This window comes from Protomyctophum parallelum (assembly GCF_964188405.1).
Source record: "Protomyctophum parallelum genome assembly, chromosome: 2".
Lineage (NCBI taxonomy): Eukaryota > Metazoa > Chordata > Actinopteri > Myctophiformes > Myctophidae > Protomyctophum > Protomyctophum parallelum.
The window spans coordinates 59,696,048-59,713,318 of record NC_139699.1 but is presented as its reverse complement, the minus strand read 5'-3'; the positions used below and the strand labels follow the sequence as shown (position 1 = coordinate 59,713,318).

The 17,271-nt window shown below is 44.9% G+C and overlaps 2 protein-coding genes across 2 annotated transcripts; one reads left to right on the top strand and one right to left on the bottom strand.

Annotated features, from left to right (window-relative positions):
• Positions 1–5,311: 5,311 nt before the first annotated feature.
• Positions 5,312–6,778, bottom strand: LOC310854719 (DNA polymerase delta subunit 2-like; the record flags this gene model as incomplete). Its single annotated transcript, XM_083759392.1, has 1 exon — positions 5,312–6,778. The coding sequence occupies exon 1, from the start codon at positions 6,749–6,751 to the stop codon at positions 5,312–5,314; it is 1,440 nt and encodes a 479-aa protein (XP_083615518.1). The 5' UTR covers positions 6,752–6,778.
• A 4,056-nt stretch (positions 6,779–10,834) lies between these two features.
• LOC310854718 (uncharacterized protein) lies at positions 10,835–16,299 on the top strand (the record flags this gene model as incomplete). Its single annotated transcript, XM_083759391.1, has 6 exons — positions 10,835–10,948; positions 11,769–11,884; positions 12,520–12,682; positions 14,728–14,815; positions 15,130–15,214; positions 16,212–16,299. Exons 2-6 carry the CDS (start codon positions 11,880–11,882, stop codon positions 16,297–16,299), a joined length of 429 nt encoding a protein of 142 aa, XP_083615517.1. The 5' UTR covers positions 10,835–10,948; positions 11,769–11,879.
• Positions 16,300–17,271: the final 972 nt, after the last annotated feature.

Here is a 17,271-nt window from a genome sequence, read left to right as displayed (position 1 = left end):
CATGGGCTTAATGAGGCCAACTCCTTTCACCTGGGCCAGGCTCTGCCAGTGGGCCTAATGAGGCCAACCCCTTTCACCTGTGCAATTTCCAGCCTCTGCCTCAGCCAATTGAGGCTCAAACAATCAGGCTCTGCCAGTGGGCCGAATTGATTGCCAAGTACACTTTTCAGTTTGCAGTCTTCAGGTACATACACAGATCTCCTTGTGGGACACGGGCTGACAGTTAAAACGGGTGATATGACAACGTATATCATTAGGTTCCCAAGTTGCATCATTCCCAAGTAGGCCGGTGGCCGACTGCGACGGGCACGTACAGGTCTATAGTCCTTTATAACTCGCCACTCGCCCTACACACTCAATTTGAGCATAGATATTTAGACTGCGCCAATAGAAGTCTATGTACATTGGACTGGCCCCATGATTTGAACGGAGTTGTCGTAACTGAACCGGCCTGAGACGGAGGTTTATGGAATGCGAGTTCCATGAACCACGAGTTCCATGAACCACGTGCACCGGGCTGTTTTCTTCCCCCTCAATGTCGTAACTCTGTGTAAGTGTAACGAGTCTTGTACAAAAGAGAAAGAGCCACAGTGCATGATACATCGCAAGGGAAACCATTATGCAGGGGCATCATAATGTCCTAGAAGAAAGGAAGAAAATGTGAAGCACTAAAGAAGTTGGAGGGAAACGATGAAGGGGAGGACAGGCAGGAGCAGCAAAGGAAAGAGCAAGTGGAGTTGGACAGAACATTATGGATTCAAGCCCTGACTATCAGGGTCGGGGTGGTAGAATAGATTGGGAAGAATCACACCCATGTGAAGTGAGGGCCGCTCTTATCATACATCATCTCATTCCGGGCCAATTACAAGTTGCGTCTGCACCTTTGAGTCACGTTCCGTGACCTGTTATGTCAACGTGCTGTGATTTCATATGTCCCTTGGTTCTTTTGGGTTTTACTCTTGTTTACCTTTTATATTTTGTAGTAGCCTATAGCTATGTATAGTCTTTTGGTTTCCTGTGTTGCTCATGTTTACCTGCCTTGTCTAACCTTGTAATTAGTGTAGTTTTCTCCACCATGTGTCCTATTAGTCTCCCAGCCAATCCCTGTGTTGAGTTGTCAGTTGTATTCACCTGTGTCTAGTTAGTCCCTGTTTTTTTTGTATAATGCCCTTGTGTTTTCAGTTCTCTGTTGGTTCATTGTCACTGTGAGTATTTGTTAGAACCTTGTTTCTTGACTCCTCGTTTGCCTTGTATATTAGACCCACCCAGTTTTCCCAGTTTAGTGTTTTCCCTTTGTACTCCTTGTTCTCCGTGTTCTCTGACTGCCTACCAGCATTTTGACCCTTGCCTGTACCTGGACTTTGATGACTGCCTACTCCTTTGGTTTGGTGAAATAAATACGTTAATTTGAACTGAGCATGCCTCTGCCTCTTATCTTGCAGGAGTGCATGCCTTTTGCCCAGGCCGTGGCGTAACGGTCTGGGCACCTGACTGGTAATCCAGTCGCAGTGTGCCGCGGGTTCGACTCCCGAGCCCGACACGGCCTTTACTGCATGTCATCCCCCCATCTCTCTCCCGTTTCCTGTCAGCCTACTGTCTGTCCCTTCAAAAATCAATAAAAGGCGTAAGCCGCAAAAAAATATCTTAAAAAAAAAGGAGTGCATGCCTTTTGTCCGACGGGGCGCATAGGTCCGATCCATTGGTCCCATCGACTACCTGGTGCCGTGTCATTAGTCAGAAGGTTCATTGTTCCGAAATTACTATCCCTATCTCTTTTTTTTTTTTTTTTTTTTTTTTTTTTTTTTTGCGGCTTACGCCTTTTATTGATTTTTTGAAGGGACAGACAGTAGGCTGACAGGAAACGGGAGAGAGATGGGGGGATGACATGCAGTAAAGGCCGTGTCGGGTCCGGGAGTCGAACCCGCGGCACACTGCGACTGGATTACCAGTCCGGTGCCCAGACCGTTACGCTACGGCCTGGGCCACTATCCCTATCTCTAACCCTAACCTAACCGCAAGCACGGGAGCAAACCTAAACCTAACCGCAAGCACGGGAGCAGTGCATGTTCGGAACTAACGGGACTTCGGATCTATAAATTGTCCATTCATTGTCAATGGCATTTAATGTTTGTGTAGGACAAAGTTTGTGTTTGCACATGCACTAATAAAAGCCGAAATTACCGACATTTTCGGCATTTAACATTTCCGGCAAAGCTTGAAATTGAACTTGAGTAGGACAAATAGTCACGTCTGGTCGGGACCTGCCGTACGCTATTTTCTGTCTCACACAAGCGGAGCAGCCTTGTCTGAACTGCTGAGATCGGCTGTCACAGGCATCTAAACATATATGTATTCACTCCTAAAATGTTTATATAAAATGTATGTATAATGTATATGGGCTACATGTAAAAAATAAATAAATAAAAATGTTAAGGAATACATGTGTCATATGAAATTAGTAGGAGATAAAATCGCGCAATTAAAAACAATGTTGCAAGAGATGCTTAAGCCATTTAAACAGTGTTTTGCATGAGCGCATACATGCGAGGATTTGGGCTGTCTGTGCTGAAATATTTCCAACGTTGCTCAGCTGCGGAGAGTCCCAACGTGCAGGTATAGCCTAGCCTAATCTACAGCATGAAGGCCGATGTCTTTCTTACGGTATGTGCAATATAATAAACCTGACGCGTCGCTCGAATGCCAAATGTACCATGCCAGGCTCCCAGCGCAAGTGGGAACTGCATCGGAGATATAGGTATATTACCCAGCCAGCCCACGCTGCCCACCACACCAGCCACATGAGGCTATATACTGTTTTGGCTGCACATTCATATAATGACAGTTGACAGCCCGGCCACTGCAGTACGACTAACGACTGCGAGGCAATCTAAATAGACTGTCGAACGTCGGAACGTGCATGGTCAGTTGGTCGGACGGACCACTGTGATAGAGAGAGACAGACAGACAGACAGACAGGACAGGCGGAGCACCTGCAAAACAGCAGCGTGTGTGTGCCTATTTGTTATTTAATTATGGTTCACAGGTTCAGGTTTTCGTTCACTAATATATCTTGTTGTATATTAAATTAAAAATTAATTAATAATTTAATATACAACTAACAACACACAGTGAAAGTTGCAAATAGCGATATGTGCGTGCGTGCGGGGGGTGAGGCGGGCAGCAAGGGAAGCGAAGCGAGAGGAGAAACAGACAGCTTTATTTTAATGTGTCATGTAGGTGCGTGCGTGCGTGCATGACAGCAAGGCAAGTGAGGTGAGAGTGAAACAGACAGGGTAGGCCTACAACTTTATTTAATTCATGCAGGTGTTCGTTCTTTATTTGTTTAACAACACACCAGTTAGTTGGGCTTGCAAGTTGCGTGTGCGTGCTGTGCGTGTGTATGAGAGAGGGGGGTGAGGCGTCAGAGGCGGGCAGCAAGGCATGGGAGAAACCTATTTTTTCATGTAACCATGGTTTCAGGAAACGTATTGCCGTTGTTCATGTCGCAAAAACGAGGGCGAGGCTTGATTTCTTAGGGCGTGCCAGATCAAATTCAGCCGTGACATTTATTAACGTGAGAACAAAATTAAGGAAGGATCAGCTGTTTGCGATCACTTTATAAATGCCGTGGCGACGTGGGTGTACTACGAAACCTGCACTTGAATCTGTGGCAGATTTTACACCCGATTGATAAATGAGGGCCTAAATGAGGCAGTGTAATGATGTGAATGATGCAGGATGGGAATGGGATTTGTCAGGGATTTTTGGAGCAGAGGGAAAGGGTGTAGCAATAGTGAGGAAGGCACTGTTTACATTTTTGTACACTACCAACCTCAGTAGTAGAATCTAACTAGACATGATGTTGCACACTCTTGTGCATGCACCTTTACGCACCAAAAAACCGAGAAGAAGTGAGAGTTTGTTCATTCAATGGGACACATGATGCGGGTGTATGTGATACAAAGTGATTTATTGTCTATTTTGCAGGTTGGTTATACTGCGATGCACATGCTGTGGGAATTATGTTATGGGATGAGGATGATGTATGTTCGGATTGTACTTAACAACTAAGCAACATCATACATCACATTCGGTGCTCAGCCAATCAAATGATATCTGTGGTACAAACATACAAAGCTGGGATATAGCGCCCCTCAAAAAGCCTAATGCATAATGTAAGGGGTGAGGTACAAGATGGAGATATTTTGTTAATGTTTCTTCAAAATAGTAACAAGGGTAGACATGTCCCCTCTACTCTAAGCATGAGGCCACTGAGCTGTTATGGCCGCTACACATTTTTTTCATAAAAGACACATAACTGGCATGCTGTCACATGATGTCACTGGGGTATGATGTCACAGGGACGCTCTGACCAACATGCAGCAATGAGCATACAATTTTACTTACTAAACTTAAAGAATTTAACACTAGAATGTCTGAGAGGTCATTTTTTTAATTATTTTGAAGTTGATTATCTTTGCCCATGAAGCTTTCAAAAGGTTCCCCTTCCATGACCACTATCATCCATCACCATTCTATCATCTCAGAATTGTTTGACATCTGAAACAAATTCTAAATGTGAATTTAAGCACATGCTAATTTTGCTGATTTTTCTTCAGACATGCTAGTGTTTTAAAGACTTTGGCTTGGCTTCCCATCTACCTATATGCCTGTTAGTCCTATTAGTGTCTATGTGAAATCAAACGCATTTTGACTGCAAGGTATTTGGATGCCATGCCATGTATAAAGGCAGTGCTTGTGCTTCGCCTATATAAACATTTGAAACAGATGTGCAGTAGGCCTATACTGTGTTGATTGATTTCACATCTGTTCCCAACACATACTTTTGCTTATTTGATCAGATCAGTCATTCCAAACTTACAAGAATCCGAAAATGTCCTGCAGCCATTCCCGACGGGCAATGGAGTGGTGAGGTTGTAGCTCCGTTATTGTCACCGAGTTTAGACTTAGAGTATAGGGCCTTATATAGGAAATCTTTTTTTTTTTTAAAGATATTTTTTTGCGGCTTACGCCTTTTTTATTGATTTTTGAAGGGACAGACAGTAGGCTGACAGGAAACGGGAGAGAGATGGGGGGATGACATGCAGTAAAGGCCGTGTCGGGTCCGGGAGTCGAACCCGCGGCACACTGCGACTGGATTACCAGTCCGGTGCCCAGACCGTTACGCTACGGCCTGGGCCTATATAGGAAATCTAACGACACGTACGAGGTTTCAGCGACCATTTTGCTCAGGACTCAGTGGCTGACGACGTCCATCTCGCGTCCAATGAGGAGGCGGACCCCTCATTGGTCATGCATCGCCAGAGAAAGCGGAGAAACCGATTGGCTCGCAGTCGAGCGTACGCAGGTTGACCAGACACGCGGTCCGAGTGGTGCAGAACTCCGGGACGGTCACCAGGAGGACCTCCTGCCCCTCGGGCCCGCGCACCGTCCTGGAGCGAAGGGACGGAGCGCTGCCGCTGAAGTACACGTGAGGGCACTCGTCCACGACGAACGGGTCGGTCCGGTGGAACGGGTAGCAGGCCAGCGTGTCGGGCGCCGTCGGGGCCACGTGCCTCAGCCGCAGCGTGCTCTCCAGGATGTCCAGGCGGTCGTCCAGGCTGCTGCACCTCCGGACGTCGCCGACGTTCTGCCCCGACGTGCCCAGGAAGGTCACGCCGCCGATGGCCGCCTGGTACGGGTTGGAGACCAGCCGCAGGGTCGGGCGGACGGAGGACAGGGGGAGCATGAGGCGGTGGAGGGGCTGCTGGGGGAGGGTGTAGTCGGTGGGGTCGCGGGGGCCCGGCATCACGTCCACGGGCACGGAGGTCGCCAGCTGGAGCAGCAGCTCGTCCAGCTGCCGCATGGCGCCCACGCTGCCCGCCTGCGTCCTCTTACTGAGGTACCTGGGCTTGGAGGCGGCGGGCGCCGCCTCCTCATCCCCGCGGGCGTCGTCGTGACTTGAGATGAGATTCCCGGCCAACAGGACCCGGGCGATGGCCGCGGCCGCCCTCTGCTCCCCTGGGCCGCCCAGCTGACCCGTCACTGTGTCCACCAGGAGCTGAAGAGCCAGCTTGCCGTTGTGGTCGTCGTGGCCCACGCCCAGACCGGAGGCCAGCAACACGAACCTGTCGCCCGTCGTCGCCCAGGTCGAACCCGTCGTCGACCTGGGCGTTTGCGGCGGGAGGTCGGCCGCGCGGTAGTCCTCCACCGTGAACGTCCCGTCGCCGTTCTCGTCGGCGCCGCACACGGCTATCACGCTGCCCGTGACGCACCTGTGCCTGTCGACGTTGCCCTCCAGCGCGATCCTCTGCCGCTCGTCCTCCAGGAGCAGCCGGTCGGTGTCGCTGACGTACTTGGAGCGCCGAGGAGGACGACTCCGCAGGAGGCCACGCTCCTCGTCCTCCTCCAGGACGGACGGCTGCAGCTCCATGCGCTTGAACAGGGTTCCCACCACGCAGCAGCGCTCTCCCCGCCGCAGGTCGCACAGCCTCCTGACGGGCACGCCCTCTCCCCACGCCCGCCGGGCCCTCTCCACCAGCGCGGGTCTCAGCTGCGCCAGCCGCGCCGCGTAGATGCCGGCGTACTGCCGGTCGAACTTCCGCCCCTCCTCGAGTCGAAAGCGCTGGCATCCGGGCGAGTAGGACGCCTGGGCCCTCTCCAGCGGCGGCGGAGCCAGTTCCTCGGAGACCGGACGACGCAACAGGGACGACGGCGAACCCTCCCCCTGGACGCTCATGTCGGAGAACATGATATTCGGAACCAGAACTGAGCAGAACTCCACTCGGAACTGCAGCATCCAGATGCTCCCGCCCCTTTTACGACTTCAATGGTGTTCTGCAAGTTGAATTGTGCTGAGTAAACGAATATGGACACGACTGACGTCATAGTTCTGACATCAGAGAGATGTGGCATGAATACGATTTGTTGTAAAGTAACTTATAACAGCTATCGCCACAACCAGTGCCGGGATTCCTTCAAAACAGAAGCTCTGGGGTGCCGGGAAGATATCACCGCATTTACTCTGTAAAACCCTTCTGTTCCGGAAAATATAGTTATGTTTTTGCTTGCTTACCTTTCTCTTGTTTCAATATTATCGCTAGATAATCCATCGCGTTCATATTTTTAACGAGAGGCAGTTGAGCAGTCAGAAATGAAGAGCTTAGTATATCCATCTGATCAAAACCACGTAGAGCGCCCTAGATTAGGAGAGACGAGGCATTCTTTCTGCAGTAAAGTAAACTAGGAAGTGACCGGACCACTCATGAACGAAGAGCGAAGCGTTCGGTGGCCAAAAGTAGCATGTGCTTAAATTAATATTTAGAAAATGTTTCAGATGTCAAAAATGTCTGAGATGATAGAATGGTGATGGTTGATGATGGTCATGGAAGGGGAACCTTCTGAAACCTTCCTGGGCAAAGATAATTAACTTTAAAATATCCAAAAAATGGTCAAAATGACCTCTCAGACCTTCTAGTGTTTTAAGGCATTTGATATCATGTTTCATCGGAAACTAATGAGCTGCCAGTGGTGTTGACCAGATTGGCGATGTTCGGAGGTCATTTCCGATTATCCGGTGAGCGTGATGGGAACATCTGCATTTTCGAATCAGCTCATTCTCTTCGCAGATGTAAGGCTGGGACCGAGGCTACTGTACCTCTCAGTCCCTTCATTACTATATAGCCGTGACGTTTTTCATTGCTCTCTTCACTTCTTAAATATTAACTGATGCTGCAGGCTAGTGAATGCCTAGCCCTATATTGCCTACAAATAAAAACAAATTGAATATTTGAAGCCACTCACCTTAATAACCAGTAGGCATGGCTATGTGAATATCAGTCAGTAAGATTCGTGACAAGAAAAACGAACCGTTAGATCCTCATGTGTTCATTAAGATCATAAAATAACCCGTGCCCCTCAGCAACTGCCAGGCCACGCCCTCTTGGTTTAGTTTAGTTTCTTAGCCTACAAGGTAAAATAAGTCTGAACTGAAGAGTGGCTTGAGACATCTTGTTAATGTAGAGGAGTCACTCATATCTGGCTTGCTTAAGACATTGTAGCTTGCTTGAGAGATCTTGTTAATGTAGATGAGTCACTCATCTGGCTTGCTTGAGACATCTTGTTGTGATTTGGCACTAGGCCTATATGAAATGGCCAGGATGTTGCCCATTTGTTGGTTGTTTGATGGTTTATTAATTGACCTGTAGCCTAGTGTTTAATGCATTTTTATTATTATTCTTTTGAATAAAATTCCATTTAGTTTTAGTCACATTTTAGTCACCTGAAATGTTTTAGTGTTAGTCTAGTTTTAGTCGACTAAATCTAGTTGGATGGATGAATGAAAGGTTCAGTTATCAAATCATGTGCTATATTGAAATTGGCTTAATATAGACGGGCGGGCGGATGGTTCACGTCGTCACGCTCATGCAGCTGAAGGTCTATAATCTATATGGACCTTGGTGTTTGGAAATGGGCTGTGAACTTCAATAATGATAGACACCTCCGTCTCATTGTTCTGCCTACTGGGACCTTGCCAGATGCACCTGACTCACTGTCCTGTGTGGTTGACTACTAACATGAAGATGCATACCTACGGACACTGGCCAGGGAGAGACCACAGTCCAGACGTTGTAAAGGAACAGCCTGCATGGTGCTCCATTCATTTCCTTTCAACGCCTATATAAAGGGTACAACATGTCATGCATAAAACATAATATGCATAAACATGCATAAAACATAATATGCATAAACATGCATAAAACATAATATCGCTTTCCATTGCTATGCCGATGATGTACAGCTTTATTTACCCTTAAACACAAAAACCAGTGATTCAACTAAGCCGTTGTTGGATTATTAAGGCTTGGATGGCCGCTATCAGGCGCCTACAACTTGTCCAAAATGCTGCTGCCCGCCTCCTTACCGGAAAGAAAAAGCGCGATCATATTACACCTGTCCTTGCTTCCCTACACTGGCTCCCAGTTCGCTTTAGAATTGATTTTAAATTATTATTGTTTGTTTTCAAAGCCCAAAATGGGCTTGCCCCCCCCTTACGTCTGCGAGCTCATTGAATCCAGCCACCCAGCCAGACCCTTGAGGTCAGCTGACCAACTGCTTTTGATTGCGTGCCCGGAACCTCATGTGTCACTAGAGGTGACTGAGCCTTCTCTGTGGCCGGTACCACACTGTGGAATGCCCTGCCCCTTCTCATTCGCTCTGCCCAGTTCCTGGGTGTTTTTAAATCTCTCCTATAATGACCCACTTTTTCTCCCTGGTTTTTAATGTTACCATGTATGTGTATACTGTACTTCTGCTCTCACTTGTTGCTTTGTTTTGTTTTTGTTTTGTTTAAATGCTCTTGTGGCTTTGTTTTTTTGTATTCTTTACATGCTCTTGTTCGGCACTTTGTTTTGTCTTCGGTCAATGTAAATGTGCTATACAAATAAACTTTGATTGGATTTGATTTGATGTAAGACAATGATCGTGTTTGGATTGTATTGTTTTTGGGAAGTGTTTAGTGCACTTAAGTTACCATTCGCCATACAGGAAGCAGTCGATTTCTGCGGATAGTATATGCAATCAATGTCAGCAGTATAGTGTGTACTATGCATGCAGGGGGAGATTACATTTATGTGTTTCTTTCACCGTGACCTATCAGATATACATGACCAGAAATGTCTTTCTTAGGTATGTCATGGAGCAACGCTCCCCATTTCATGTAGAAAATCCTTGCAATTATATCCGGACGACCTTGAGGCTGTAGTTGCCCTGGCAGCAGTATACGTGACTCCATTTGGGATTACATGTGACCTGTTGCTTGTAACCTCTGACCTGTGAAAACACACAGGAAGCACTTTCCAGGTATTTGACTTTTATCGGGTGTTGTTGGGCACATGAGCTCCCCTGGCTTAAGGAACAGATCATCTGTCACCACGACAACCACAAACACACAGGTAGGCTGACACCTGTCCACAGACCAGCCCATATATCACCATGGTTACACCACATATTACACACGCAGATGGCCAGTGTTGATGACAGTAGACAGGCAGTGCTACAGACAGACAGACAGTGTTGGACACAGCAGACAGACAGACAGTGTTGGACACAGCAGTTTGGACAGAATCAGAATGAAGAACACTGATGATGCTGCAGATCGTAAGACTAACATCTATCTATCTATCTATCTATCTATCTATCTAGCAAGCACGGAGCAGCACATGTCCGACCTCATGCCTGACCGCTGTTTCCGCTGTTTCCGCTGTTTCCGCGGGGTGTAATACTTAGTTTAGACTAGTCATTGGTTAGAAAATGGGTTAAGGGTTAGGTTTAGGTGTGCTGCCCCGTGGGAGGTTGCAGGGTTTAGGGTGAGGGTTTGAGATAGGTTGTAGTTGTAGGACTAATGACTGGTCTAACCGGTCGCACCCGTTTCAGCATGTTGGTCTATTGGTGTGTCTAATCTGTGTGTGCATCCCGTATATATACCGTATTATAATCAATTAGTATTATTACTATAGAATTGTTAATTTATTCCTATTTTTCTTCTACCCTGTAGTACCACAGTCTTCTCCTGTTCTTCCTCCTCCTCTTCGCTCTGCTCTTCGATCCTCCAGCTCCCCCCCTTACTCACCGGAGAAAGGCAGAGTCTCTTTCTGCCCTGACTCCAACTCACCCGACAACAGACTGCCTCTGATGAAAGATCCGGTTAGTCCAAACTCACCCGACAGACTGCTTCTGAATGATTCAAGCAGCTTGCTGGACAGTGGACTGGGGTCCACCTGGACGGGGACATCAGTCCCACAGGGGCCTAGTACAGAGTACAGCTGCACCCAGGAGAGAGGCCCCATTTGTGGACTGCCTGCTCCTCTCCAACCCCCGGAGACAGAAAGCTCCCCAGAGATCAAACCTGAGACAAAGGGACAGAGGACACTGCTGGAGCGTAGCTCAGGTCAGAGGACAAAGCTTATAGTTCACCTCGACTAAACGGCACGGCACACAGCATATACTGCACCTTAATGATAATTATGTGAAGACGATGTCCATTATAATTTATAAATGTCTGGTTATCGTCCAAACTCTGTGTATAAATAAATCAGTACTGATAATCCAACTTTAACCTGATAAATCATTAATGATATCGGCTGAACAGTATTAGTATAACAGTAAGCATAATTATGCTCTTAATTGAACTCAGTTGATTTCAAGCGAATTGGCTTTTGATGCAGTTTTCATATGTAGCACTAGAACAGGGGTTCTCAGCCTGGGGGTCGCGACCCCTCGGGGGGGTCCCCAAATAGTTTGGGGGGTCCACAAATTATTTTCAAAGAGAAGAAAAGTTTAGAGTTTATATTGTACACATAGTGCATGCATAAACATTCCTTAAAGGGGAATACCACTCATTATCAACATTTTACTATGTCATTAATATACGTTAGAGGTGTTAAATAATTATGTGTTTCCTAGAACTCGAGGTCTGACATTCTTTGTGCGTCACGCTGCTATTTTCAGCAACTGTAAAATCAGCCATTACAACAGCATCAAGGCCCGCCAAAACACATTTTAGTCGACTAAATCAGCTGTGGAATTAGTCGACTAAAATCTTATGATATTTAGTCGACTAAAACTAGACCAACAGTCCAACACTAAAGCATTCCAGGTGATTACAATGTGACTAAAACTAAATGAAGTTTCATTCCAAAGACTATGACTAAACTAAAACAGAAAAACAACACTGGCCGTAAGACATCCTCCTCTTGTTGTCTCTGCAGAAGTGTGTCAGTGTCTCCATCCTCCTCCTCCTCCTCCTCTGCCCCAGAATGATCTGAATCAGCCAGCAGAGCTGCTCTGCTTCCAGCACACCTCCCAGCTTCAGAAGGCCTATGAGGTACTGGAAGAACCAGGAAGTAGTCTAGGCTCTGGGCAGAGATCTCCTTGCAATAGAGTCCAGATCCAGGACCTTAAACTTTACTAACACTCATCTAATGTGCGCACACACGCACGCACGAACGAACACACGCACACACACACATTGCACGCTATGCACGCGTGCACAAGGTCTGAACTCGCCAAGGTTATAATAGTTTATGCAGCGCTGCTGCATAAACCAATGACCTCACACCTCACTGGCGCTGCTGCAACCAACCAAAGACAATTCGAAACACACAACATGTCAATATGTCTTGATGTTAAGGTTTACAACCAAAGCCACAAACCTGTTGGTCACCCACACGCTACAAACAAGTCTCCCGACCGGCGTCTGCACCAACGGAAGGAAGCCTTGTGAACCATTGTCAACTCGTACCAAATATGGGCGTAGCACCGGAAATGACGGAACTATAACTCAGAAATATAACTTTACCCAAATATATATTAAGAAAATAATAAACTTGGGAAACTTAACCAATTACAACATAATGCCAGCAGTAACATGTTAGATGCTAGGTTTGAGGTTTAACTGGTATCCTATATAGTTTCTTTGAAGCGCTAAATTGTATCTCATTCCTTTACACTTCCCCACAGAAACCAGACCCTAAACCCAAAGCAGACTTTAACCCTGAGTCCAACATCCCCACACCTCCCCTCAGTGTGGCTGTTCTCTCGTCCACACTGCGTGTCCTCTTGGACCTGGTTGACCGATACTGGAGTGGACCACTCTCCCTCCACCTCCATCCCACATTCCTTGGTACTGGACAGCTCCAGGGGCAAATAGCTTGTTTTAAAAGGGCGGGGGTGTGTGTGTGTGTGTGGGGGGGGGGGGGACCAGAGAATCTCCCTGATGGTGTGACTTGTGTTCTACACACTACAGGACAGGCGTATGATCTTCTGTCCATGCTGGCTGTCCCCTGTCAGAGAGACACAGGCAGGCCAAGGGAAACAGAGACACAGAGAGACATGCAGACAGAGACACAGAGAGACATGCAGACAGAGACACAGAGAGACATGCAGACAGAGACAGGTGGACGCATTAAAGTAACGCTTCAGAACAGAGAACTGGTGACCCTGAGGAGGAAGCTGGCCCAAAGCCAGGAGCAGCTGGTAAGCAGTATTACTGACTGGTTTGTTATGCTCAATCAATATCACCTTTGATGAATTACAACTACTACTACTAATAATATCCTAATAAAACAACAACTAAACTTACTGACAATATATTAATTAACCACATGAACCAGGGTCCCACGGGGAAATATACTTGCTTACTCCTTTTTCCCTCTACAAATGTGACAATGTTAGCTTGTTAAATCAATCCCTACCCAATCTTGGATGCTACAATAGAAAAGATAAGTAAACTAGAACTGCACTCTGTCGAGTGCATACTTGCTTGTTGCACACTAGTAGGCCATAAATGTCCAACTAGTGCGCAAGCAGAGCGCGCAAGTACTTTCGACCGCTGTAAACTGTGAAATCTCAGTATCTCTGTGAAGGAACGTTTGAAATGTCTAATTATTAGGTGTAACTATTTGCTACCTACCTACTTTATGCATGTAAACACCTAGTATTATTAAGTATGGTTCAAGTTTCTATCTATATAAGAAATACAGTTTTATCAATTTAGAAATATGGATCCCTTTTTAGTTTTTCAAAGAAAAATAAATCATTGATATGTGATGAAAAAAAGGTATATAAACTGAATTAAAATATGTTATCACGTATACAGTATAATTATTTTATTATTTATTGTAAATTGTCAATTGTTTTAAATGTATTTCATCTTGGACTATAGTGATATTAATACTAAATCATGATCAGAGTAATATGTGTCTCTAACTTCAATTTCTGTAATAATACTTTCACTTTAATTATTTTGTTAAAATATACATGATCTAAAATACTTCTGTAATCTGTAGTTGGATTTGTATTTATTTTTTTAAAGCCTATAATCTTGACATGAAGGTCTTTATACTTCTACCTTTCTCACTATATTGGTCTTCATTGAAATCTCCTATTATCATAATTGCAGAAGTCGGAGATGATAGATACTTTACCATGTTTTCGAGAAATGTGTTTAATTTCGAAAGGTCTGTTTTAGGTGATCTGTACATAAGAATGATATATAGATCTTTATCTTTTACATGTACAGTATGCATACGTGTTCTACTCTTTCTAATATCCTGATTTAATTTTGAATTATTTTAATTGAAATATCTTCTTTTATAGCAATTACACTCTGGCATTGGGTCCTTTAATCCACATATTTCTTACGTCATCATTGAGAGCTAGTTATACATATACTATAATTTGTAAGTTGATTAGCGGTATACTGTGGTTACTTTGCGCCAAAAACCGTCCCAGCCAACCCGACACTTTTGATGCGTATGCAAATAAAACAGCAAATTGTGCCTGATTTGCTGGGACCAGATTACATATATGGTCATGTATGTAATCTGGTCCCAGAAAATCAGGCACAATTTTCTGTTTTATTTGCATACGCATCAAAAGTGGCGGGTTGGCCCAGGCCGTAGCGTAACGGTCTGGGCACCGGACTGGTGATCCAGTCGCGGTGTCATCCCCCCATCTCTCTCCCGTTTCCTGTCAGCCTACTTTCTATCCCTTAAAAAATGGCGTAAGCCGCAAAAAAAAAAAAAAAAAAAAAAAAAAAAGTGGCGGGTTGGCTGGGACGGTGCATACGGACCGGCTGAAACTATTACTTGCGCGCTCTGCTTGCGCAAGTAATTAATAGACAGATACTGTAATTAATAGTTTGTAACGTCTCATGTGTTGTTGTAGGTGTGTCTGAAGAGGCGTCTGTTTTTAGCACTGAAGGAGAACTATGAACTCAGACGATCCAACATCACACACAGCCCTGTCCTTACAGGTACTACATACAGTATACAGTACAGTAATATATAGGCAACTATTGAACTATATTGTACTGTACTTACTACTTACTGTAGAATATTTAATGATTTTATACTGTACTGTATTAAATCATAACTGTACGTACATTTCCGCAATATTAGCATAATCACATTAACACCTCATCACAGGACAATCGTGTGTGCGTGTGTGTGTGTGTGTGTGTGTGTGTGTGTGTGTGTGTGTGTGTGTGTGTGTGTGTGTGTGTGTGTGTGTGTGTGTGTGTGTGCGTGTGCGTGTGCGTGTGTGTGTGTGTGTGTGCGTGCGTGGTAGGTAACCAGGCCAGGTGTGTCCAGCACCAATCAAAGCTTTTGAAGGAACAAGTGGAACATCTGAAACAGCTACAACATACACACAGGTACACACACATACTGTTTTCAGCCAATCAGGAGATAGTACTGATTTATCAGCTTAATTTTCAGTGTGTTCCGGTTCCAATTTTGTCTGCTCATTTGTTTTGTCATCACTTCCAAGTCTTATCTTTATCCTGACCGAGTTCTCAGTTCTGAATGATTGGATGAAAGTGCACAGTATCCCAACCTGAAAATGCATGTTCTGTTTAATAAAGAGCTGGAGAGACATGGAGACGATCCTGTTACTGAACAAACACTCTATACTAGCAACATGTAATAATAACACTTATTTAAATCAAATAAATCAATACCCTACAGATCAAGGTTCACAGTACAATACTTTTTAGTGAATATATATCTGCTGTCAGTAAGAAACAACCTAACTGCTTTAGCAGACAGTTTGAGGGTCCAATTGGAGTTAAGATGTTTTGTCCAAAGAGCTTTTTACTACTTTTCCTAAAAAATGGAGTTGGGTGGTTTCTTCCCAACAGCAGCTATATTTTAAATGAACCAATCTGTATGGTATAGTATGTAAATAAATACAATATAACACAATTGTGGTGGTTGTAGTTTGTCTAAATGACATTTGTCTAAAAGACATTTAGATCTTGTGGTCGAGTAGGACCAGTAGTAGTAGCAGTGGTGGAAAGTAACTGTACTTAAGTACAATTTTGTAATTTTTTCTGGAAAACGTAGGCTATGTTGCTATATCAACTCAAACCTCAACATGTCAAGGACCCCAACAATTATATGTAGGCTATTTGGCCACAGACCACTATCTCAAAAATAAAATACATTTATTTAAATTTATTTTTCAAAAATAGCAAAACCACAAGATCATATCGCGTTGTCATAAAGTGACACGCTATATGAGCTTGTATATCTGCTATTTTTCAAGTATAAATTAACGGTTAAAGTGAATTAAATCTAATATTTACCAGTTGATTTTAATGGGTTAATATAATGGATTTCAACTTTAAAACACACGTCTATGTTTTCCAGGTCTCTGGTATCCAGTAACGAGTCTCTTTTGCATCTGTTGGATGGACAGAAAGCTGCTTCTACAGAGAGTCCACTACAGCACACTTGATTGATTGATTGAAATCTTTATTAACAGTTTGTAGAATTTACAGTACATTTTAAGCACAAACTCAATACAAAGACTGTCAACTGTGAGTGGACGACCCAATTAAGCATTACACTTGTTTACAACAGGGTCCACATTGTTCAATTCATCAAAACATTTAAAGACATACAAACATTTAGAGACATACAAATAGACATTTCTCTGTAGGTAAAGAACAGAACAGGAATTCATCATATGGGAAGCAAAAAAGGGAAAAGATACTATATACAGTGAGGGAAAATGGGGTGGGGGGGTGGGGGGGATTCAGATTTTACAGAGGCCAGTTTCGAATTGCAGCCATCCGTAGGTGCCCTTTGAGAGCGGTTTTGAAGGAGTCAAGGGATTCACATGTCTTAATGACTGTTGGTAGGGCGTTCCACATTTTGGTGGCATAGGAGCGAAAAGAATTTAGTCCCTTGTTTGTGCCGAATCTGGGTTGTACATGGTTTGTTGCACTCCCTCTGGTGTTGTGGGTGTGGACTTCGTTTACATTAAGGAAGTATTTAGACAGGTACATGGGTATCTTGGTGGTGTATCGAATCTTGTGGACCAGACCCATTGCAAGATGCTGTACTCTGTCGTCGACCCTAAGCCATCCCAGCCTGTCAAAGTGGGCAGGGGTGAGGTGGGTTCGGGGGGTGAGGCCAAGTAGGAGCCTGACCAGTTTGTTTTGAGAGGTCTGGAGCCTTGTTTTAAGGGCCTTTGAGGTGCTGTGGTACCAAGAGGTGGATGCATAGTCAAAGAAACCTTGTACGAGGGCTCCTGTTAAGGTCTTCAAGGTGTTTTTGCTGACCAGTGAGGAGATCCTGTAAAGGAATCTTGTTCTTTGATTGACTTTTTTGATTACGTTGGTGGCCATTTTATCACCGGAAAGATTGGCCTCCAGGATGGAACCTAGGTAGGTAATTTCATCTTTTCGTGTGATAATATTGTCAC